Source organism: Tamandua tetradactyla, chromosome 8 (genome assembly GCF_023851605.1).
Source record: "Tamandua tetradactyla isolate mTamTet1 chromosome 8, mTamTet1.pri, whole genome shotgun sequence".
In the NCBI taxonomy this organism is placed as follows: Eukaryota; Metazoa; Chordata; class Mammalia; order Pilosa; family Myrmecophagidae; genus Tamandua; species Tamandua tetradactyla.
The window spans coordinates 89,103,635-89,128,699 of record NC_135334.1 but is presented as its reverse complement, the minus strand read 5'-3'; the positions used below and the strand labels follow the sequence as shown (position 1 = coordinate 89,128,699).

Genomic DNA, 25,065 nt, shown 5'->3' with positions numbered 1-25,065 from the left:
TTTTAGGATATCTTTAGCTATTTGAGATTTCTTTCCCCTCCACATTATTTTGATAACTAGCATTATACCATTCACTTTTATAATCGTGGTTGGACAACCTGTCTTTCAAGTGAGTAATTACTGAGTATGATCTGGGTCCAGGCATACACTAGGCATTATAGGAAGCACTAAAAAGCACTGAAAACAAAGCTTGTCCCAAGACAGCTTATAACCTAGTTGGGAAGATAAAAGAGATGCAGGTGAAATACATTTCCCCCAAGAGGGACAGGATATTTGCTTCAGACAATAACCTTCAGGCAAATTCAGGATGGCCTTCCTATTTCCTTGTGGGTGGATGGGGCCATGTGAAATGTTTGGTGTCATTTGGTGACATCAAGCAATTAATTGTCCAGGCAAACCCTCCAGAGCTCTCTTTTCCCTCTGGCACAATGACTAGCACAGTTTGGATTATGGTGGCTCCAACATTTTGGGTCCCCAAGTGTTTACCATGAGCATAGACCATGCTAACTCATGATGGATGCATAGGAGGAACGAGAAAAAAAAAGGCTGTTCTTTTTGTTTTAAGCTGCAGAATTATGGAGGCTGCTTGTAACTATATGTGCTGGTTTGAATTTTTGGACCCTAGAAAAGCCCTGTCCTTTAATCTTCATTCAGTATTGCTAGGTAGAGTTTCTTAATTATCCATGGAGATGTGACCCACCCAACTGTGAGTGGTAACTTTTGATTAGATGATTTCCATGGAGGTGGGTCTCCACCCATTCAAGGTGGGGTTGCTTACTGGAGCCCTTTAAGAGGGAACCATTCTGGAAAGATTTACAGAGCCCATGTATCCAGACACCTTTGGAGATGAAGAAGGAAAACACTCCCAAGGGAGCTTCATTAAACAAGAAGCCGGGAGAGAAAGCTAGCAGACACCACCATGTTGGCCACATGCTTTCCCAGTTGAGAGAGAAACCCTGAATGTCATCAGCCTCCCTGAACTTAGGTGTCTTTCCCTGTATGCCTTAGATTGATTATTTCTATAGCCTTGTTTTAGTTGGGACATTTTCATGGCCTTAGAACTATGGACTTGCAACTTAAAGAATTCCCCCTTTTAAAAGCTGTTCCGTTTCTGGTATATCGTATTCCGGCAACTAGCAAACTAAAACACCATACCAGAATGAACCTAGGCTATTCTGACTGAAACACTAAAAGGATGAAATGACCAAACTCTAGTGTATTTTAAAGAACAGCAGAGCTTAAAGAACTGAAACTAGGAAATGCAGTGATGCCTTTTAAAAAGGGTATTCCAAAAACTACAGGCTGCCAAGTTTGATATGTACTCACTGCAAGGGCCTAGAAGGAGTGGGTAAAAAGAATGGCCTGTAATAGAATAGAAAGTAGAGATCACAAGGAGGCATGTGGTTCACCAATGATAATCACAGCCAATTAAGACTTATTTGGTTTGCAGGTGTTTTTAAATATCAGTTGGGTAGATAACAGATGGTATATTCAAATTAGGATGATTTTAAAAGAAAGTTTTATCAAAGGACTAAATGCAAAAGAGGAGCAGGATGTAGGAAAACCTCAAGGAATAGTAGTACCGCACCCTGACTAGTAATACGGGGGACATTACCATGCCTATGCCTAAATGGGTGAGATGTGAGAGTACAAACTGGGAGACAGGGGGCCTGTGTTTGATGGAGGGACCTGGCCAGCCTGAAGCGATTCAGCAATAAGGGAACTGGGGGTTTAAATAGCCCAACACACTCTTTTCTTTCCTTCCAATCTATTATCATTGCTCCCACTTGCCCAACCCAACAGGAGGGTGTAGAATCCATTGATGGAATCCAAACAGGACAGTTTCCTGGCACACAGAGCAGAGTGGAGAAGGGAGAGAGCAGATCTAGAGGGACAAATAGAAGATATCCATCTGAGACGTACTAGGAAAATGAAATATATAGAATGTATCTGGACTTGAACAAGGTATTTGACAAAAGCCCTTAGGAATTCCTTGAGGAAAAGGTAGAAAGATACAGGCTGGATAGATTTATATTTATATAATTTATATTGGGCAAAGCACGGGTCACTGATGTGACATGAGTGGGAGAGTGACTTATAGAAAGTAAAGATAAAATCTATTATTATTTTTATTTATTGTACAACTACTGAAAGATACTAAATAAAGAAGCCATATTGGACACACCCTCTTTTGTGTTCCCATAGCACTTCACATTTAATCCCTGGAGTGGGTTTAAAGCTTCCAATATTAATCTCATAGTGTTATCAACATTTATTTGATTAAGTTTAATCCAAATAATAAAGGCTATATGTTCATAATACAACAACTACTGTCAGGTGTTCAGTGAATGTTCATAGGATCAATCACTGCTCACCAGGAAGCCTCCTCAAAAGGCTGAGGCTATGTAGCACTTTGTTCTTCTTTGGGAATTTCAGTTCCCGACTGCCCTAGTCATCCATTTAATATCTGCCACTACTAAAGCAGCCACAGAGAGAGAAGAAGTTCACAGTCATTGACTGTGGAAAGTCCCTCTTCCCTTTTCCATTCTCCACTGCTTTCCCTTACTCGAACTGCCATCCTGGTCCTTCTCCTGAGTTACATGAAGAGAAGAGTAGGAAAAGAGTACCCACAGACAGTGTAGTAATCTGCTTTAGGGCACCCCTGGTGGCTCTTACTCTCATTGAGTACTTTTGTGGGTCTCTTATTTAGAGACCTTCTCACTGATATCCTCCCAGTGCACCATCCTCTGCTGTGAGTGATGCAAACTCTGGCTGACACTCACACCCCCCTCCCCTACTTCCTTTAGCACCTGCTCCTGGAGTGCATTCAACATAGCTTCTCTGCAAACTGGCAGGAGGTCCTCTGGGTTGGATTCGTCAAGACTGCAAATGTCGCATAGAAAACATGTCCCATGCTTTGTCATCAGCACAATCCACTATACTCATGTTGCAGCCCTTCCCTTGCCTGACATCAGGGTCAACTCCAGCCAGGCTTCTCCAGGCAAAAGTCTGGTTTCGGTTTCTGTATTGTACAAACTCTTGAAGCCCCCCTCACTTGGCTTCCTCTCTTCTTTGGTTGTGGAGAGAAATCACACAGTACTCCAACAACTCCTTTCAATGGAATTCCCTCTCTGGAACCCTTTTCTTCCACTCCCTACCTCCTCTTACAAATGGTCTGGACTTGGATGCGGGGGCTAAGGGTCACAACTAGTTAGAAACTTGTAGTAGCAAGGCCTGCTTAGATGACCAATCTTCTCTTTGGAACTGCACTATCCGATATGGTAGCTAATAGCTACAAGTGGCTTTTGAGCATTTGAAATATGGCTGGTCAAAATTGAGATATGCTGTAGTGTAATACACTCACTGGCTCTTGAAGACCTAGTATGGGAAAAATTGTAAAATACTCATGAATATTTTGTGTATTGATTACATGTCGAAATAATATTTTTGAAACACTGGGTTAATAAAATTTCTCATTGAAATTAATGTCACCTCTTTTTCCTTTTTAAAAAATGTGTCTATTAGAAAATTTAGCATTACATATGTGCCTCACATTATATTTCTGTTGGATAGTGCTGCTTTAGAATGTGTGGTTCAAAGCCTGCATCAAACCTTGGTGACAGAAAAAGTTCCACTCAACAGTCTGTTATATAGTGCTTACAAATCTCTTAGTCCGCTGCCCAGTAACATTTTAAGCACTCAATAATTAGGATAAGGGAGAGACCAGAGGTGGAAGAGGTGTTATTATTTTTGTAGTAGTAGGTGATGTTGCTGTTACTGATATTATTTATCTCCGTTTGCCAGTCTGTAAAATAAGAATAATAACCCCTGCTCTGCTGACTTCACAAAGCTGCAATGCAATTTGAGTGAAATAATATGTGAGAAATAAAAACTCCTTTAAACTGTAAATAGCTGCATAAACAGCAGTTGTCACAGTGATAATAATCATGTTGGCTGCTGTAATATCCTGGCTCATACTGGGAGAGATGCTGTAAGCAGGCCTCATTAGCTTGGCTGCTCTGGCTGGCTGGCTTGGGCCCAGCAGATCTTTCCATTGCATCAAAACCCAAGCTCCAACTCCACCAGGTGGCGTTGAAAGCCAAGTGGTGTTCCCACTGGGTGCCCTGAAGCACAACCCCACCCAGACAAGGAAGATTTCTGGGTTCCCTGAGGACACCTGTATTAAGCACCTCTTCCATCTTAAACTTGATGCTAGTTAGGTGAGGAGCTCAAAGAAGCTTATAAGTCATGGTCCCACACTTCAGGAGCTGCAGTATAACCAAGTAAATGGACTCCAAACCAGCCAGTCCGACAGAGGAGATCCTTGTTTAGTCAGGAGAGGCAGCCTCCTCTGGGAGCCCAGGGAAAGCAGCTGTACCCACAGCCTGTGGGAATCAGGAGGAGCTTCTAGAGATGGTGACATTTGAGCTGGGTTTGCATGAATGAGGACATCACTTGGTGAAGAAGGGGGGCAGGGACATTCAAGTGGGGGGAACAGCCAAGTGGAAAGGCTCCAAGTGTGAGAATGCCTGGAGCATTTTTTTAAAGGGTGAGGGCATTTGGAAATGAATGGGGAGGGGATGGGTGTTGTAGGGATTTAGTGAGTAGAGACTAGTGAAGTTAGATGTCCAGAAATGTGCAGGACGGTTGTGCACAATGAAGAAACGTCCTGCCTGAAGTGACAGTAGCGGCCACATTGAGAAATTGAAAGTCTAAATGGGGAAGCTGTGGTATGAGAAGCAAGTGGAAAGATAAAGGCCAGGTCATGAAGGGCCTCGCGGCCAGGCTCCAGACCTTGGGCCATCTCCCAGGTGACACAGAGCCACTGAATTCCTTCCCATCTGCAGGGAGCTGGCTCCTGTTTATAAAACCCAGCATGTATTCCTTCAGGGCTCAGGGGGGAGACTCCTGAGCTGGATGCTGTGCTCCCTGAGGCTCGCTCCTTCTTTGGGGTTCCGGGGTTCCCAGTTACCCCACTCCTGGCCCCAGCAGGATGCCACTCTCCCTTTGAAACTCCAGACTACACGTGGACACAAACTTAGAAAACAGTTGTCAAATTGAATTCACTTCAAAGGCTGCGAAAGCAAACCCTCATTCTTTGTAGCACTCCCTACATGTTTAGTTTAAGTTGCCACCATTGTGGCTGCAAGAGGATTTTCATCCCAGGAGGGTTCAAAGAATTTGCTTTGTCAGGCTTACCTGTTAATATTTAATAACCCAGTATTCATTAAGCAGCTACTTTGAGTCAGGTACTCTCCAGGTACTTTTATATACATGACCATGTTTCATACTCACAACTAATTTTATGGATGAGGAAACTGAGGCTCAAGGAGATTGAGGTGCCCCAGATGTCCAAGTGGCCGAGCCAGACCTAGAACTTAGATCTGTCCAAGTCCAAAGGTCTTTGCTCTTTCTGCTAAACTGGCCTGGGGTTCTTAGCCAGGAGGAATGGAGGTTTTCTGAAGCGTAGGAAAGGCACCAAGACCTGGCAGTGAAGACAGGCATCTTTCCTCGTCTCCCTTGGCAGGATGTGGCCAGCAGAGGGCTACAGCAGGTTCACAGAAATGGCCCGTTTCAGAAAGGGGCCCACATGGGCCATGAAATAGAAGCAGGAAGGAGAATCAAGCTTGGGAAGGGTGTTATCTTCCAAGGCAGCCCAAAGGTAACTGCCAATTCCTCACCTAGGGTTGGGGCCTTGATTACATAGGAATGGATTGATTCAGGGGCCTTAGTGTGGGGGACGATTAGCCTCTGTTTATGGAGGCTGTATCTCATAGCTCTGTCACTCCTCTCTCCTCAGAGCACCTTAAAAGCCCACGGCTCATAGGCACTAGAGCCATTGCATAAGCCAGATTCACCAGTGGTTGTTTTTCTTTGCATCTTCCTGGGTAAGGGCCAAGTCTCTCACTGTTAGAAGGCTATTATCCTGCATGTAGAAACAAAAGAGAACTAATTGCTGCTGGAATTGGCCTGTGTAGGGCTGTTGTAGCCTCCTTAAATCTCTTGGACTCAGAGCAAAAAATCAATTGAATAGTAACTTTTCATTCATTCATTCATCCATTTATCATCTGTTATTTCCAGACACTGTGCCCTGCAAGGCAAAAAATGAAGAACAGTACCTCTTCTCAGAGTTAAGAATTTAATTACGGGAAGACTAGTGAAAATATTAACTCAATGTCTCCAATCTTCACCAGCCTACGAATACAAATGAGTGCCCACTAATCCAAATAACTCACTCAAAGCCATTGATTCCCTGCAAATATTTTTTGAAATCCCCAAGAAGTTGTTTGACATATAATCACGAACCAATCCATCAATGTTAACCACAATACATCTTGCCCTGGTTGTCCTTTGTCAATGTCCTCTCCTCTCCCAGATACAAAAAGGAACCTCTGCACCCCCAGAAACGACAGTGTCTTTTCTGAGAGCCATGTCTGTACCAAAGTGATTGCTACCAGACCAGAGGGCCAACTGTATAAACTAGAGTCCTTCTTTCAAGTGGACTTGTGCCCCATTCCCACCCCTTTGTCCAGGTGTCTGTGTGTTGGTCACACCGTGTACACCCAGACATGTTAGGGCTGGGTGCAAGGATGCTCCCCAAACCTCTAGTCCTCAGGGTTTCAGAGCGACACTGAGTTCTATGCAAAGGAGGAAAGAATGGCATCTCCTCAAATTTGAGTTGGGTTACCTGGGGACCTCAAAGTTCTGCTTGAACCCAGAGTTCCACAAGTTCTGTAATTCACCTCTCCACTAGGATTCAAAAACCCTTCAACGGGGTTGGCAGAGTAAATATATGCTATGAACAGTATCAATGTCTGCCTGTTTCCAATCTTTCTATCAGTCTCCCAATCCCATACTTAATGCTTTCCCCACAATATGCCCTCATGCACATCAGTTCATGCAAATAGACTCCAAGAGGGCACCCAGTCCACCAATCCTGACTCCAAGTCTGGACTCATCTATACTAGTCTTTTGAATCAGTAGTCTGACCAGAGCTATCATAGCTCTAAGCACAGAGAAGAGGCATGTAAATCAGACAAGGGTGTTTTGGAGAAGGAACCTTTTAACTGGAGGAAAAGTGGAGGGATGACATTGCAGACAGAAGGAACAGCATGAGCAAAGTTGTGGGGGCATCTACTTGGTGTTGCTGGTGTACAAAATGCAAGGCAGGGAGGGTGAGGGGTGAAGGGAAAGCTAAACTGTCAACACGAACCTGATTAAGGATGGTTTTATAGGCTACATTGAGTAGATCATACTTTAAGGCAATAGGGAGCCATTGAAAGTGTCTAACAGAGGCATGAGATAATCAGCTGTGTGCTTTAGAAAAATTTTTCTGTCCGTGTAAAATGAATTCCTCCAGAGAGGAGGAAGTAGAACTATTGGGATGGCTGTTGGAGTGACTGGGATGAGAGGTTATGAGGATTAAGACAAGTTCTTAAGTAAAGGGGCAAGAATCACTCCCAGGTTTCTGGCTTGAGCAACCACACATATAGAGACAGACTGAGACAGTTAACAAAAAAGAAGGGAGAATTAGAAGATGGGGAAGATAACCAGCTCTCTTTTAGAGGTTGTTTCGCTCCTTAATTGCTAAAACAAATACTATACAATGGGTTGGCTTAACAAATGGAATTGATTAACTCAAGATTTCAGAGGCTGGAAGGCTTGCTTCTTCTCTGGTCAGCAATCTGGGTTTCCTGGCTTCTCTGTCACATGGTAATGGACATGGTATGTTTTCTTTCTCCTCCAGGTTCTACTGACTTCCAATTTTCTGGTTGCTCCCTTTAGCTTCTCTTCCATGTCCAATTTCCTTTGCTTATAAGGACTTCAGCCATATTAAATTAAGGCCCACCATCATTCAATATGAATACCTTAATTAACATCTTCAAAGGTTCCATTTACGAATGGGTTCACACCCACAGGACCAGGGGTTGTGACCTGGACATGTTTTTTGTGGGGAACATGATCCAGTACCTAAAAGAGGTGCCTATGATACATACTTGAGGAGTAAAAGGAAGACCTCTGGAAATATGGAGCTGAAGCATAGAAGTGTCCAAACTGAGGATATACAGGTAGATTTGGAATCATCAGAGGGGAGCCAAGCTTGTGGGGTCCTAGGCAGAAAGCATCTAAAGGAGAGAAGAATGACAAGGATAGAGATTTGCAGGACATTGACATTTAAAGAGCAGGCAGAAAAGTGATGTCAATTAGGGAGACTGAGGAAATCCAGTTATAATGGTGTTAGGGAAAGCCAAGGAGACTAGCATGATCAACAATGCCAAATGGTGCAAGAAAGGTCAAAGTATCAATTTATGTGACTAGCAATGTGACTTGCAATGTGTTGAAATGTGGGAGAAAATAGAGGAAGTTGAGATAGAAATGGTACATTACCCTTTCAAGATTGGAGGTGAAAGGGGAGAAAAAAGAAGGCAGTAGAGTGAGGAGTCAGAGTGGAGGAAGAGCCTGTCTCAGGATAGGGTCCATTTGGGCAGGTTGCCAGGCGAGAGGAAAGGAAGCAGTAGACAACAAGGAGTTAAAATGAATACTTAGAGAGACATCTTGGAAGAGTCAAGAGGTGAAAAGTATCTAAGCACAGGTGGGGGGCCTGGCCCTGAACAGGAGAAGGGATGCAGTCTCTGAGACCAGGAGAAGGGTGGTGGTACTTAGAAGTGAGACTGTAAGTGAAGGCAGAAGGAAGAATTTCTACCACTACTTCAGCCAGACATTTCTCCTGGGGAATTCAATATCACCTTCATCAAGATTCCAATTTATGGACTGCTCTATGGAATGTGACTTGCCAATCCACATGGCCATGTGAGCCAAAGCCTATTATCTTTCTCTCTCTCATATGTGTCTGTAATCTCTTTATATATATTGGTTTTCTCTGAAGAACTCTAATACAATTCCTTAATATAAAACCTGTTGGTGATCCCTCATTTAGGAATATGAGGATGAGAACGTTGAATGGGGTTTTACCAGAACTACAGGAGCACTTCAGAGCAATAGGTTAGACGTCTAATCTTACTTTTACAAATAATAATGCTAATGACCATAATAATTAATCAATGTTAGTACCTATCTCCAGAGAAAAATTAACTGCAACCTAGGTTTTTGGTTTGCAGCTGAAAGTATTCCTAGTTCAGACTTGATCTTTAAACTGAAACTTCAAAGATGAGTAAGTACAAACAGAATTTTGCAGGTAGAGGAGTTTGGAACTTTTGTCGAACAAGTGGTAGGGATATGAGTAGGAAAAATGTGAGATAAGAAGCTGTAGTCCAGATCATAAAGAGCCTTAGAAATTGTGTTATGAAGTATTAACTTTATCCTTGGGGGGGGGTCAGTGTACAAATGGGAAGCCAATTAAAGGTTCTAAGTGTGGGGGCTAAATGATCAGAACTGTGACATATCATTCTGGATGGTGAAAAGAATGCACATTGGGGGCGGGCCGCGGTGGCTCAGCGGGCAAAGTGCTTGCCTGCTATGCCGGAGGACCTCGGTTCGATTCCCGGCCCCAGCCCATGTAACAAAAACGGAGAAACAAAATACAATAAAACAAGAAAATGTTTAAAAGATGTTTCCCTTTCTTCCTCCCTTCCTTCCTTCTATCCTTCCTTCCTTCTCTCTCTGTCTTTCCTTTAAAAAAAAAAAAATAAAATAAAAGAATGCACATTGGAGAGGACCCAAACTGGAGAAACAGAGACCAGTTAGAAAGATGCTGTCATAACCCAGGTAAGAGAAGTGCTGGCCTGCTCAACAAAGAGTATAAACAGTGAAGATGGAGGGGAAGTTGCCATCCCCAAAATCTTAAGGGAACCGAATGGACAAGGTTTGGTGATTGGTGAGATTTACTACAAGGAGAGGGAGGTTAAAGAGTGATTCTCAAGTTTCTGGCTTACCTGGGTGGACGATGAGATTTTTACTGATGGATACAGAAAGAGAATTTCTGGGGAGAGGAAATGAGACGCAGGTGTAAAAGATAACTTTTTTCAGATATTCTTGAGCAGTCTCTTCCAGAGTTAAGTCAACCTCAGGAGGTAAATGAGGGGCAATATATTGAAGTGCTTTAACTCCATTGCCTGACATGTAATAGAAGCCTCTGTGTGAGTGTGTGTGTGGTGGGGGTGTATGGATAGAGGAAGACACTTTAGGTAGAAAGAGTGGAGTTTTTGCAGGCAAATAATTTGCCTTCTGGATATTGGTGGGATGACCAAATCTGTAGACTCAGCAATCTGCAGTAATGTATGTGAAAGAGAAGAAATGATTCCTATGTGATGATGGCGAACCCACACCGGGTACTGATAAGGAAAGTAGTAGCCTACTTGAAAAGGAAAAAAAGGCAGTGAAGATTCTTTCAGGACCAGGAGGCCTATTCCACCTCATCTGGGGTCCTGAATCCTACCAGTGGGAGGTACTAGCACTAAGATGTAGGTGATGAGCTATATCACTCCAGACAGGAAACTGATGAACACTGAGAAAAGTAAATTTCAGGAAGGGACTATCTACAACAGCTTGAGCAGGGTCAAGGCATTCAACAAAGGTGGGTGAAGTACAGGAAAGAACAGTGGAAAGAGCCGCAGGGTAAGAGGAGGAGACAATTATTGGAACTGAGAAATGTGTAGCTATAAGAAAGGACCACCTCACAGAAGCAGCAGTATTTGGTAGAGGAACACAACCACTGCCAAACCAGAACCCAGAAGAAATTGAGGAATAAGTAGTTCTATCCTCTCCTACTGCCCTCTACTCCTCTAAGTGCCTCCTTTAGCTGAACAGAAGTGGAAGCCAGAGGGCAAGGAAACCCAAATATGCCAGACACAAAGATCAACCTGCTATGGGAAAGGACACTATAGAGAAGAGAGGAGAGTGGGTTTGCAGGGGCGAGTATATTTACCACAGGAATCCTTCTCTTAAAGGGGATTCAGGTGGGGGGTGCAGAATCACTGCCTCCCAAGTAGGGACTGTGAATCAGAATTAGAACCTCAACTCAACTGAAATAAGTCAAAAGTTCTAGCCAAGGAAAAACGGTAAAAGATAAATGGATTTGTTTTTTGAATGTACTTGGTTTAAAGTCCAACTGAAAAAAAAAATCAAGCCTAGAAAAAACCTGGCAATGGAATATGGAAACACTGTAGTTTCTCCTTTGAAAATGAGAAAAGAGTGAGAAAGCTGTATGGAATGCCTGCAAGCAGTGAAGACACAAATCCAGAGCTAAGAACCTGTAATTTGACAATTTCTAAACACACATACTCTGCAATTTCTAGTTGTAAGTGTAACTCTTCGGTGAAGAATTTTGAGTTGAGGAAGAAACCTGGTTCAAATTGGAAGATTTTAAGTACATATGGATGTGGTTAGAATGATCACCCTTCTGTTTTAGTTAACCAGGACTTAATTTGTTCCTGGACAGTTTAAAGCTTTTTCTTTTTAAATTACAGGACACCAGTCGTCTTGTGTCTTTTGAGGTGGTTAATTTCTCAGTTTTGAGGACTGCAAGGCTAACGGAATGTGAAATATTCTTAGGAGCAAAGTTATATAACAGTTAGAAAATAAAAACCTGACAGTTTTGCATTTCAGGTTTGTTTTATCTAAGTATTCACAAGCAAGAAGAGGGAAACTCCAAATGATGTTCTTGGAACAAAACTAGGGCTCAAGAGGCCACATGCTATAAATCTCTCAATCTCAGAAGACAAACTATTGTTTGCTTACAATTGGCTGACTAGATAATTGCAGTAGGAAAAGAAGGGTGAGATGTCTCAGGGAGTAGCTAAAAAATAACCCACAGAGATGGATGGTTTGCAAACTGACCACCCTCAAAGAATTTTTCTGACCTAGGACGAAGAGACTGAATAAGAATTTTGTCCTTGGGTGGGACAAAATCCCAATGGGCAAGCAGCTGTTGGCTGCAGTCAAATTACAGTGGGAGACGTGCTCAGGTTGATACTAACATTGCAAGAGGAACAAATGATTTTTTAATCAAAATATTCAGTATCTGTTCCTTAATGATAAAATAAAGTGTGACAGAAACGAAATATTTCAAGTGGGAAAAATCATAGTGCCAAACTGGAGAACATTAATTGGATTGCATTATTATAATTCTAACATAATTCATTCCACACTTTTAGTGATTTTGAGGGAATAGGTACTAAACATTTACTATGTATTGCACACTTTATATTATATTCATTGTATCATTTAATCCTTAGAACCATCCTGCCAGGGAGGTAATCTTACAGATGTGGACACTGAGGCTAAGTTAAATGACTTGCTCATAGTCATGCACCTAGTCAGTTGCAGTCAATTCATGCCTCTTCTCACGGCAATGCTCTTTCCTCTATACAATTCTGCTTCTCTGTCCTTATGGAAGTTTTGTTATTACAGCATTTTTTTTTTAATTTTAGAAGTGACAGGCACTTACTTGTGCTCTGCAGTTGTCACATAATAGTATGTTACAGATGCAGATATGGAGTATTTATTTACTAAGCAATCAGAATATTTGTACTGAAATGGCAGTGGAATTTGCTTAAAAGATGCTAAAGAATTGCAATTTTGCAAATTTTTGTCATTTGCTTTTCTGCTATTTGGAAAAGAGCTCTGGAACTTTTTTTTTAAGAGTGGCAAGCAATTTCTTGAGGTTTGGGCAGTTCTTAAACTGCCCCGAGTATGTAAAATCACCCACAAGGCTTGCTAGAAATAACAGGTTTCTGCCACGAAAAGGCTAAGGGCAGGGCCAGACATATCCATGCCCACGGAATTCCTCAGATGATTCTGCTTCAGACACTGACTTATGGAAGAAAAACTCAGATCTGGATCATTAGAATCTCTTGGAGAGAATTTTAAAAATCCAGATCCTTTAGTTTCTTCTTAGACTTAACTAACGAAAAAAACTTCTGGTGGTGGATACTGGGAACCTCCACATTTAGAGTTGCCTTGGTAATTTTGATCACTTGCCAGGCATGGGAGTCCCTGGTTTGGGGATTATCTGGAATGAACTCTGGGTAGTGGTAGTTGGTAAATTGCAAAAGTAATCTGCACCATCTAGGGAGATGGAATTTTCAGTTTGGGCTTTGTTAACTTATCATTTGATTCTCTGAGAGCCCTAGAAATAGCTCAAAGAACGTGAGCTTCAAGATATTATCCAACTTAAGGAAGAATTAAATAAGCATGCAATGCTTCAAAAATTCTTTTATTTATTAATATTTCAGGAAAAGCTTCCCCCCTTCCCTTAATATTCTTCCTCTGAAAGTGACTTTTATTTGCTGAACTATCTAGCAAATACACAAGGGTCAGTGATAAAATTGGAGTTGACTTAGAAGTTAGGAACAGATATTCAATACTCTGGAGGAGTATCTTTACACTCTAATCTTTAACTGCTTAGTTATTTCAAAAGCAGCAAACTCTTCATGTGTATCTATGTGCTTTGGATGTGGCCCTTATAAGAATCTTGTCTCCTAGAAAGAGAAGCGCCCAATCCTCTGGAAGAAGGTCAGATGGTTCGGGAAGGCCCAATTCAGCTGGAAAGAACTTTCAAATAGATGGGGGAAGGAAATAACAGAAAGTCAACCAAGGAACTATAGGAAAAGGCAGAGCAGCAATGGGACTAGATGGGCAAACAAGCAGCAGTCGCTCTCAAACAGATGAAGCTAGGTTTATACAACATAGCCAGTGTGGTAGTTAGATTCAGCTGTCGATTTGGCCAGGTGAAGGTGCCTAGATCTATTGCTGTGGACATGAGCCAATGGCGTGTGACCCTCATCTGTTGCTGATTACATCTGCAGTCAGCTAGGAGGCGTGCCTGCTGCAAAGAATGATGTTTGATTTAATTGGCTGGTGCTTAAATGAGAGAGCTCAACATAGCACAGCCCAAGCAGCTCAGCCCAGGCCTTTAGAGATGCAGAAAGGAATCATCCCGGGGAAAGTTGTTGGACCCCAGAGGCCTGCCCTGTGCCTTCCCATGTAAGAAAAAACCTCAGTTGAAAGTTAACTGCCTTTCCTCGGAAGATCTATAACTAAATACATCCCCTTTTATTAAAAGCCAACCCATCTCTGGTGTGTTGCATGCTGGAGCTTTGGCAAATTAGAACAGCCAGGATTTGTGAAAAAAAAGTCCCTGGAGATTCAGAACGCTCAAGATCATCATTTTCCACACACACGTATTTTTCTGCGCAAAGTGTGTCCACTGTGGAATTTCTAATTTGGGGTATTTGCATTACCTAGTTTGCTACCATCTACAGGTGAGCAAAATAAAAACAGATTAGTGTGTAAACAACTTTTATGCTCCCTTTGGAAAAATCTTGATTGCAAAAGCTGTATCTATAGCAGGAAGGGGTTAACAATCCTGTGACTGATAAAAGGAAGGAAAAACTTCATCTTTATTGAGTAACATCTATGTGTCAGGCATCTTAAGAAACAGGTCCTGCTCTCTAGAAGAGCTCACAATCTAATGGAGAAGACAAAGTGAACAGGTAATTTCAATCTAATGGGGTAAGGTCCTGTTTTTATAGTGGCTAAGGTAAAAGAACCCTGAACGTTTCAGATTTCCTCAAACAAGACATTACAAAAAACAATCACAGTATTTTCAACTGCCTATATCATGAAAAGTACAAGGAGAGGGAGGTTGATTGGCTAATTCTTAGGGCCTTGCAGATAAAGCAGTACCAACTGCATGGGCCCTACAATCCAAGCTTTACAGGGCCAGAAATATCTTCTCAGTCTACCAAATTGAGCAGTCTCTGTGGGAGGTGAGTCTTTATAAACTCACAATTGATCGGTTTATAAATAAGAAAGCCCATGTAGCATTACAATGGAAACAAAGTTAGCTGAAGGACTGGGATTACTTGACTGTACAGATAGTACATACACTCTAGGTTAACAAGGCCACCAGAGAAAGCCCAAGTCAGAAACTGGTAAATACGGAAATAAACTATTTACCAAGTACACCAAAAAGAAAACAAAAAGAACTGGATGCTCTAAAGGGCTATGGAAGCCTAGTAAGTAGTCATTCCTACTCACAAAACAAAAATCCCAGCTCAAGATCTGGGGCTAAAAATTCAGAATGAACCCTATTAGATATTTTTAAGGCTAGTGTTATTTTTCTAGATTCCATGCACCCTCATTTATAAGTTACTTTAAAGCAAAAATTTTGATTTAAAAAAAACTCAGGCTCTACTTAAAATTGGGCCTAGGGGTCACTCCCAAGGGAACCTCTTCTGTTGCTCAGATGTGGCCTCTCTCTCTCTCGGCTGACAAAGCAAGCAAACTCAGTGCTTTCCCCCTCTCTATGTGGGACATGTCCCAGGGGCATGGACCTTCCTGGCAACATGGGACAAGAAATCCTAGAATGAGCTGGAACTCAGCATCAAGGGACTAAGAAAATCTTCTTGACCAAAAGGGGTAAGAGGGAAATGAGACAAAATCGGGTGTCAGTGGCTGGGAGATTCCAAACAGAGTCGAGAGGTTATCCTGGAGGTTGTTCTTACACATTAAATAGATATCACCTTATTGGTCAAGGTGTGGTGGAGAGGCTGGAGGGAACTGCCTGAAAATGTGGAGCTGTGCTCCGGTGGCTGTGTTTCTTGAAGATGATTGCATGATGATACGGCTGTGGCAGTGTGACTGTGTGGTTGTGAGAGCCTTGTTTCTGACGTTCCTCTTGTCTACCTTGTCAATGGACAAGTAAAACATATGGATTGAAGATAGATGAATAAAAGGGGGAACAAATGTTAGAGTAAATTTGGTAGATCGAAATGCTGGTGATCGGTGAGGGGGAGGGGGAGGGGTATGGTATGTCTGGATTTTTTTCTGTCTTCTTTTTGTTGCTTTATCTGGGTTGATGCGGATGTTCTGGGAGATGATCATGGTGATGAAAATGCAACTATGTGATGATAGCGTGAATTATTGATTGTGTAGCAAGAATGGAATGATAAGAATGTACGTGGTTACGTATCATAAAAAATAAATAAATTTTAAAAAGAAAGGGAGGTGTAAGGGGTATGGTATGTATGAATTTTTTTGTTGTCTTTTTATTTCTTTTTCTGAATTGATGCAAATGTTCTAAGAAATGATCATGATGAATATGCAACTATGTGATGATATTGTGAATTAGATTATATATGTAGAACGGAATGATCATATGTTAAGAATGTTTCTTTGTTGTCATATTTTCTTTTGAATTTAAAAATTAATAAAAGATTTTTTTAAAAGACAGGCTCATTTAAGAAAACTAAGAAAGAATAAGGGGCAACAAGCTAGATTCACCCATAACTCCACCACTAAGGCTAATTCTTTAACATTTTGCTGTTCTTCTAGCTGGGGCAGACCTCTTCTATGTATGCATGTACGTTTTGTATCATACTTCATATATTCTTAATTTCAAGTAGTAATTTCCTGACCTGTCCCAAATCCTAAGAATGCACTCTATTTGGACACTGTTGGTATTTGACAAATACTGACGGTGGTTCTCAAACTTTAGCGTGCATTAAAATCACCTGGAGGAACTGTTAAAACTTTGCTGGGCCTTACTCCCAGAGTTTCTTTCAGTAAATATGGAATGGAGCCCTAAGATCTGCATTTCTAATAAGTTCCTAGGTGATGCTGCTGCTGCTGGTTTGGGGAATTGTATTCTGAGAACCACAGAAAAAAACGGAAAAAACAAAGAGACCCATTGTTTACACACTGGTGTGGTTTTTGTTCTCAAAGATTTAGTGACATTATACCAGTAGACACTTTCCTCAATTTCATTTAGAAAAGATATGTAATCAATTTTTTTTTTTAGTTTAAAAAAATTTATTTTAAAATAATTTGAAACTTACAGGAACATTGCAAAAGTAATACTCAAACAATACACAAACTCTAACTTGCCTTCATCCAGAAACCCAGGTTTATCATTTGCTGACTTGCTTTTTGCTATGAGGGGAGGGGAACACAGTAGCTTGCACTTAAAAAAGAAAACTTTTCATATCAAAATACTTTCAAATTTATAGGACAGTTGAAAAAATAATACAAACCCCATCCAGAGAACTCCAACATACCACTACCATCCAGATGGTAGATCCACCAATTTTAACATTTTTCTCTATCTATCTATCTATCTATCTATCTATCTATCTATCTATCTATCTATCTATCTAATTTCCATCCATTCACCCATCTTCTGAACACTTGAGTGTAGGCTGTATATATCAAGCTCCCTGAACACTTATTACTGCCATATACTTTCCCTAAGAATAAGGATGTTCATTTATGTGACCACCTTCACTGCAGTTACCAAGTTTAAGAAATTTAACATTAATATAAATATGTCCCAACAATGTCCCTTTAAGCCTTTTGTCCTCCCTTGCTATATCCCATCCAGAATCATGCTCTGCATTTAATTTTCATGCCTCTATCATTCATTCTTTTTTTTTAATTGTGGAAACATATATATGACATAAACTTTCCCATCTCAAACACTCCCAATCATACCATTCAGTGGGATTAATCACAGTAACAATACTGTAGGAGCTTCACCACCTTCCATTAGTAAAATTTTCCCAACTCTCCAAACAGAAACCCTTCACCTATGATGCATTAACTCCCCATTCCTCCTGCCATCTGTCCTTGGCAACCTATACTCCAACTTCTGTTTTTATGAGCTTGTGTGTTCCCTGATATTTTCTTTGTAGTTACCATGGGGCTCAATACATTCTAAATTGATAAGAATCTCATTTGCTTTTATACTAACTTAACTTTAACATAAAATATGTTCCTATACCCCTCAGTCCCTCCACCTTTAAGTAGTTCTTGTCACAAATCACGTTTATATGTCTAAAACCACTGATTTCTCACTGCATTTAATGCATTGACTTTTTAAAAAAAATTTAATTTAAAAAAATTAACAAACGAACTAAAACATTAACATGTGATCATTCCGCTCTACATATATAATCAGTAATTAGTATCTTAGTTGCATATTCATCATTTCTTAGAACATTTGCATCAATTCAGAAAAAGAAAAAGACAACAGAAAAATAAAATGAAAACAGAAGAAAAAAAAAGATTATACATACCCCACCCCCTACCCCTTGCTTTCATTGATCACTAGCATTTCAATCTAAATTTATTTTAACATTTGTTCCCCTATTATTTATTTTTATTCCATATGTTCTACTCATCTGTTGACAAAGTAGATAAAAGGAACATCAGACACAAGGTTTTCACAATCACAGTCACACTGTGAAAGCTGTATCATTATTCAATCATCATCAAGAAACATGGCTATTGGAACACAGCTCTACATTTTCAGGCAGTTCCCTCCAGCCTCCATTATATCTGGAATAACAAGGTGAGATATACTTAACATGTAAGAATAACCTCCAGGATAACCTCTCGACTGTTTGGAATCTCTCAGCCATTGACATTTTGTCTCATTTCACTCCTCCCCCTTTTGGTCGAGAAGCTTTTCTCAATCCCTTGATGCTGAGTCTCAGCTCATTCTAGGATTTCTGTCCCATGTTACCAGGAAGGTTCACACCACTGGGAGTCACGTCCCATGTAGACAGGGGGAGGGTGGTGAGTTTGCTTGTTGTGTTGGCTGGAGAGAGAGGCCACATCTGAGCAACAAAAGAGGCTCTCTTGGGGGTGACTCTTAGGCCTAATTTTACATAGACTTGACCCATCCTTTGTGGGGTTAAGTTTCATACGAACAAACCCCAAGACTGGGGGCTCAGCCTATAGCTTTGGTTGTCCACACTGCTTGTGAGAATATCAAGAATTCAACTTGGGGAAGTTGAATTTCTCCCCATTCTCACCATTCCCTGAAGGGGACTTCGCAAATTCTTTTCCACTCACTGATCGAATCACTCTGGGATTCATTGGGGTATCACTCTGGACAAACTAACAAAATCTCATGTCCTACCTGAGATTCCAAGTACTTATGGTGTTCAATTAAGCTATCTACATAAATTATATTAGGAAATGCACTAGTCAAAATATAAATTTTGTACCAAACATTTTTTGCTTTAGTCTCATACATAAGGTGAAATTTTAAAATATTAATTACCATCTATTTTCAGCACCCTGCAGTAATGACATTCCTTTGTTCTTCCTCATGCACATTTTTAAAATTGGCACACTTATTCACTATTATTATACTTTCCGCATTCCTAGATTATACCATCTCAATCTTTAATGAATAAGACAATTTTTTAAAGCCCAACTTATTCATTCTTAGTAGGAATTGGATGTACTTTGGATAGAAAAAACTTCTGAGATTTTGCTGACTAGCATACCTCAGACTACAGGAATTTCAAGCATGCAAAAGCCCTTCCCAAAGGTGGCCCCCAACTACCTCCCAAGGCTTATTTCTCCTTAGTCATCTCATCCCTCAGCATTAAAAATTTTCCTTTTGCTTTCCACACTTCCTAACTTTTACTCTTTTCTCTGCCTGGAATGCTTCCTTAATCCAAGAATTTCTCAGTCAGACTTAAAATCACATCTCAAATGCCATTTGCTTATATGAGCTCTTTCCTGAAACAATAAATAGCAAGTCACTCCTCTTTGCTTTTGAAATTTTGTTCATACCTGTCATTATATGCTGTATTAAAATGAGCTGTTTATCTATGTCAAATCATAAGACCCTAAATTGTAGGCAGTGTGTCAAATTCAGGTCAAGTCCACGGCAAAATTTAGTTTGGTGACTGATTCAGACAGGTAAGCAGATAATTCCAATATAAAACACAGTCTAGCCCATAACAGTTACTCGATATTTGCTGAATGGATGAAAGTTGTGTTTTAAAAATGAAGAAGTTAATGAAGACATTTTAGTACAACAGTTTTTCAAAGGACTTCTCTGAATAGTCAAGAAATATTTGTGTTCCTACAGCGAAAGACAGTATGGTACAGCAGGAGTGTGGGCTTTGGAGCTAGACTACCCATGCTCAAATCTTGGTTCTACCATTAGCAGTGTAATGGGGTACACTTATTAATAACTTATTAGTGTTATAGCCTTAGTTACCACACCTATAAAACATAAGTAATAGGTGCCCTTCCCAATGGGTTGTTGTAAAGATTAAATGGATTAATACATGTAAAATGTTTAGAGTAGTGCCTGGCACATACTGCTCAACAAATGTTAGCCAGTATTATTTTTATGGTAGCAAAGGTGCAAGGCTGGTCTCTCCCTCAAGAAACTAACAACCAAGTTGGGAGAAATAACAGGAACCTGTAAAAGATGTAACGTATAGCAGGAAGTTATGTATTAGATGTCAAACAGTTAAGTATAGATAAAATTAATGAACACACAGTCTCCCCAGATAAATATTTTCAAGAAAACTACAATCATCTCTCTGTATGATCAGGTTCAGGTGTTTGTTTTTAAAAAAAAAAAAGAGCAGCTATAATACTAAGTTGAGTCATATGAAGCCTTTATAGCTCAAAGACTATCAAATATTAGTATTTTTATATGGTTCCACCTCACATTGTCCAGTAACACCTTGCTCACAACAACTGAAGGGACGCTCTTTACAGATTTATGCAAGACAGAGAGAGGGAGAATTAGATTTTCTATACAACAGCAGAAAATGAAGGAATTCTGTCTCCAAAGTATCTTTAGAGGACACCTAATTCAAATTCATATATCTGTAACAGGAAATCTCAGTCAAATGTCTATAAGAAAATTTTAAGATAAATACTTCCAAGAGAATAGCTAAGAAAGTTTGTGTATTTTAATGAATTCAGGAAAATCTTGATTGCCTCTGTTTCCCTTATAAAACATTATAGGTTTTATATCTATTGCCTGTGACCACCTCAATCACCCTCCAGAAAACAACTGTAAAACCTTATTCAGAGTTGAGGCCCATACTAAAGATAATTAACTCCTACTTATCATTCTGGGTTTTTCTAAGTAAATGTATTTTACAGTCATCAACTTGCAAAGGAGCACATCAATCAATTTTTTTTAGTAAAGAAAATCAAAGTAATTTAACAATTTTTACAGCTACATTCATTTGAGGATGATGATTTGATTAGGAATCTGATTTAAGGGTATCTGAGATGTATGCTAGGAGGGTACCTCCTTAAAAAGAGCCAAGTGCTTTCTATCACTAAAAAATGTTTCAAGATGAAAATATTAATCCAGAAGGAAAATACTAAATATTTATTTTATCTACTACTGATTTAATTAACTAATTTCTATGTCAAGTTATGCAGTGTACATAGCCTTTCCTTTCTAGTTTCTCAGGAAGGGCTAGAGTTTTCTCAAAACAGCAAGATCAGTGGTAAAAATATAGACAGTTCTGATACATGTTACTGCATGGATGAACCCTGAAAACATCATGTTAAGTCCCACATGAAAAGACAGCTATTGTGTGATTCCACTTACAACAAAATAACTAGAACATACTAATTCATAGAAACAGAAAGTAGACTACCAGTTGACTACTAGGCTACCAGGGACATGGAGAGGGGAAATAGGATTACAAACAGGATTTCTGTTCAGGGTGATGGAAACGTTTTGGTAATGGATGGTGATGAGAGTGGCACAATACTGTGAATATGATTTTAATTTTTTTTTTGCAACTGCCCTGTCAATTTAAAATTATTTCAGAATTAAAAATTTTTAAAAAATTAAAAAGAGCAAGAACCTTTTAACACTGTCCAAGTCAGTGTTAATGATTTCAAGTCAGGGTGTAAAGTCAGTCTGGAAAAGCATTCTCAATAGGCCACTTACACCCACCGTAACTTCAGCCTGATGCTTTCTACATTTTTTTCCCCAAAAGATTCAGTCAATCTCTATTATTAATGAATAAGCCCTTTTACTTACCAACAGACAGGTAAATTACTGCAACTATGCCTATAAATTAAAGTAATAGTATTCAATGTGAAGGAGAACAGCTGAAGACACCCTGAAGTTCGGTCCATACTGTTTTTAAAAAATGAAAACCACCTTATTCTAGCTAATACATAAAAATAATACTCTAACAAAATGTATTTATCCTGCCTATATGTTTGTCCTGAAATGTTATTTGAGAATTAAAATTAAATAAAATTAGGATACACAAATTAATGAGTACACTTTAAAACACATGAAGTGTAAGTGAGGGCTTCTCATGTAATTCTAACAACATTATCTCATGGATAATTTTCAGAATGCAAAAATACAATAAAAACTATAGTGGAAATATAGGGATTCATTTATTACTTTTTGGTTTACAAACAAAGGCACCCAATAATGCTTCTATTTAATTGTTATAAAAGATGATCAATTTACATTTAAAACAAAAACAAAAAATCCTGAAATCAGTTCCTGCAAACACACACACACACACAAAAAAGGAGAGAAGACTTTTTCCTCCCTGCTCCAAAATTTATTACACATATTCAAAGAATGTTTATTTTATACTATCTTGAAGCCAAGAATGTATTGCAGCACTTTTCTGTGCTGAGTTTTAGGACCTATTACATAGCACAACAACCTCACAATTGAAAAATGCATATGCCAGAATTATAAGGGTTAAAAAATGAATAAGGCAAAAAGTCCCAAATGTTTTAGATTATAGTTTTATAAAATGAGTTAAAGGAAATATTAAATTTATTTAATAGGCTATCCTGTTAAATAATGTTTGTGTAGAATATATAATCAAACATTGAACTAAAAACCACATCTAGCAAATTCCACACAGAAATTATTTCCAAAAGCTTTAAGCTTTTATTTTAAGCTTAAAGTGTAGTTGGTGGGGATTAACAATCTACAGACTCTTTATACTGATTTTAGAATCCTAAATTCTAGAATGCTACCTATTTAATTTATTCACCAACATTTTGAAAATAGAATTCTAAACAAACATACAAAATTAATGCAGTGGCCTCAGGATTCCAATTGGCATTTCTTTAAAAGTTAAATTATCAGAAAAACGTAACAGTTTAGAAGATATACACTCCTTATGCACTTCATAAACCTGTTGAAATTGTACCTGATTCTTCTGCAAGATACAAAGACAATGCTTGTGATTCTAGGTATATTTGGCGGAAGTATAAAAATATAGAAATGTTAGCATATTTTCAACACATTATGGAAATATATTTGAAGAGATGGGGTAATCAATATATACAGCATCTATAGTTAGCTACATGGGGCACTTTAAATCAAAGGCATCATCATTTATTCCATTTTTAGACACTGTCATAGTCTCTCATACCTTACACAAGGTATGGTCCTAGACCAGAGACTTTAGTATCATTCCAAAGAATATACATGTATATTTATTTATATACATATGTCCTTTAAAAAAAATAATAATAATGCTTAAAAGTTTTACTGCAGAAAATCTGGCTTCAACATGGAAGCTTTTTCCTTTTGAAGATTATACACCTGCATGGAAGAAGGTGATTTTCTTTACGTTTAGTTTTATCACAACGATAATAAAATAAACTTCTTGAACACTGCATTTAAATTGACAAAGAATTAACTTTTTGTATTGTGAAATGACCTTTTTAAACATATTCCAGACACACAGCTGATGATTTATATATAATACAACTTGATCAGCTTAATCAGAACCGTATTCTGCTGAAGAATGTTAAAACAAATGTATGTTAAAACAGTAAGGAGACTTAAAGGGAATTATAACGTATCATTAAAATACACATCAAATTTCTTGCTATTATTTCTATCTATAATGCATTTCTTTCTAAAGCTAAAACTACATGCAGAAAAAAAGAGATGGCATCTTCAGACACTCAACAGTTTGCTACTTTATGTGGTATGTAAATAAAGTCCTTTATTTAATTTCATACACATTATTTTATTTTTCTTGAAGGAATTCAGCTTTCAAGATTAAAAATTTGTATGTGTTTATACACACATGAGAACATCTTCTTAATGTTATTACTACCTGAAAATACATTTTCCCAATAATAATGCACTTTCATTGGAAAGTCAGTCAAGCCTTTTTAAAGTTCTATGAATAAATTTTATAAAGGAGGAGAGCAAAGGTATGGTGAACCCCTCCCCACCTTTCCAACCAGTCTCAAGAAATTCTCCTGTTTGAAAACATGAACAAAATCTCAAAGGACTGATCTTTATTTGACCATACTATGGACAAGAAAAATTTCTTTCTATTCTTTTTAACACTAAACATTTTATTGAATTTGCTTTCACTTTCCTTCAAAAAAACACATAGCATAAGTTCATATGGATTCTCAAACCCATTTAGATGCAGTAGTCATTAGAATAATGTAGCCTTCAGATTATGAAAGCAATTAATTGCTTATAGAAAAATGATCTATAGCATAACTTTAATGAGAAAAAGAAGAATAAGAGCATGTCCTTATGTTTGAGACCACTCAGTAACTGACAGAATGATGTGAAAACCATTTGCTATAATTTTAACAAAAGTAAAACCTACTTCAACTTCTGGAAAAAATTAAACACTGAAGAATCAATTATCTACTAACTGAGCTAGTACTCCTGTTCAAATAAATGCTTTCTGTTGTACTGAATATTAGATTTAGAAGTTCATTATGTGTTAAGGCATATTAAATTAATAGGTACCAGAATTGCACAGTTATACTGGTCAGTGTTCCTATTTCCCCATTCCTAACCTCACCCACCCCTTTCCCCCAGGATCAAAATGGCAAGCCATGGGTTTGTGGCTATTACAGATTTTAGTTGGCATACCACAGTGTGTTCGCTAGGCTTTTCTGAGCATAAACATTAAACTGTTACATAAAATGTACCATAATTTACTCCACACTCAGATCTAAGATGGTTTAATGTCTTGACAAAAAGTGAGATGACTTAAGCACATTTTACATTTTGTGCATTTAGACCACCATATGCATAGACGTTCTAATGCTAAATTCTTGTCTTCAGTATCTCATTGTGCTGGATGCTCGGAAGTATGAAAGAAATTTGTAACACAGACTAACCACAAAGTACCAAATATTTCTTGCCATTTGTGATCTTGCAATAAAAACACGCCAGATCAGGATCACAAGGATGGTATTAAAACCATAACGTATGTTCCTCAACCTGGAAAGCAAACCAAGAGTTATGTCAGACAATTTTTTCTAGGACAAAATATTGTTGGATGGCAGCTA

General features: G+C 38.9%; 1 protein-coding gene and 1 long non-coding RNA gene across 6 annotated transcripts in view; one reads left to right on the top strand and one right to left on the bottom strand.

The window, feature by feature from the left end:
- Window positions 1-25,065, top strand: part of LOC143644710 (uncharacterized) — a 77,907-nt gene that overhangs the window by 35,959 nt on the left and 16,883 nt on the right. The window lies entirely within an intron of this gene.
- FAR1 (fatty acyl-CoA reductase 1) overlaps window positions 22,120-25,065 on the bottom strand; it is a 112,663-nt gene continuing 109,717 nt past the window's right edge. For all 5 annotated transcript variants that reach the window (XM_077114059.1, XM_077114061.1, XM_077114060.1 and 2 more), the window contains one exon: window positions 22,120-24,997. In XM_077114059.1, coding sequence (XP_076970174.1) covers window positions 24,835-24,997 — 163 coding nt within the window. In that variant the 3' untranslated portion in view covers window positions 22,120-24,834. The remainder of the gene's footprint in view (window positions 24,998-25,065) is intronic.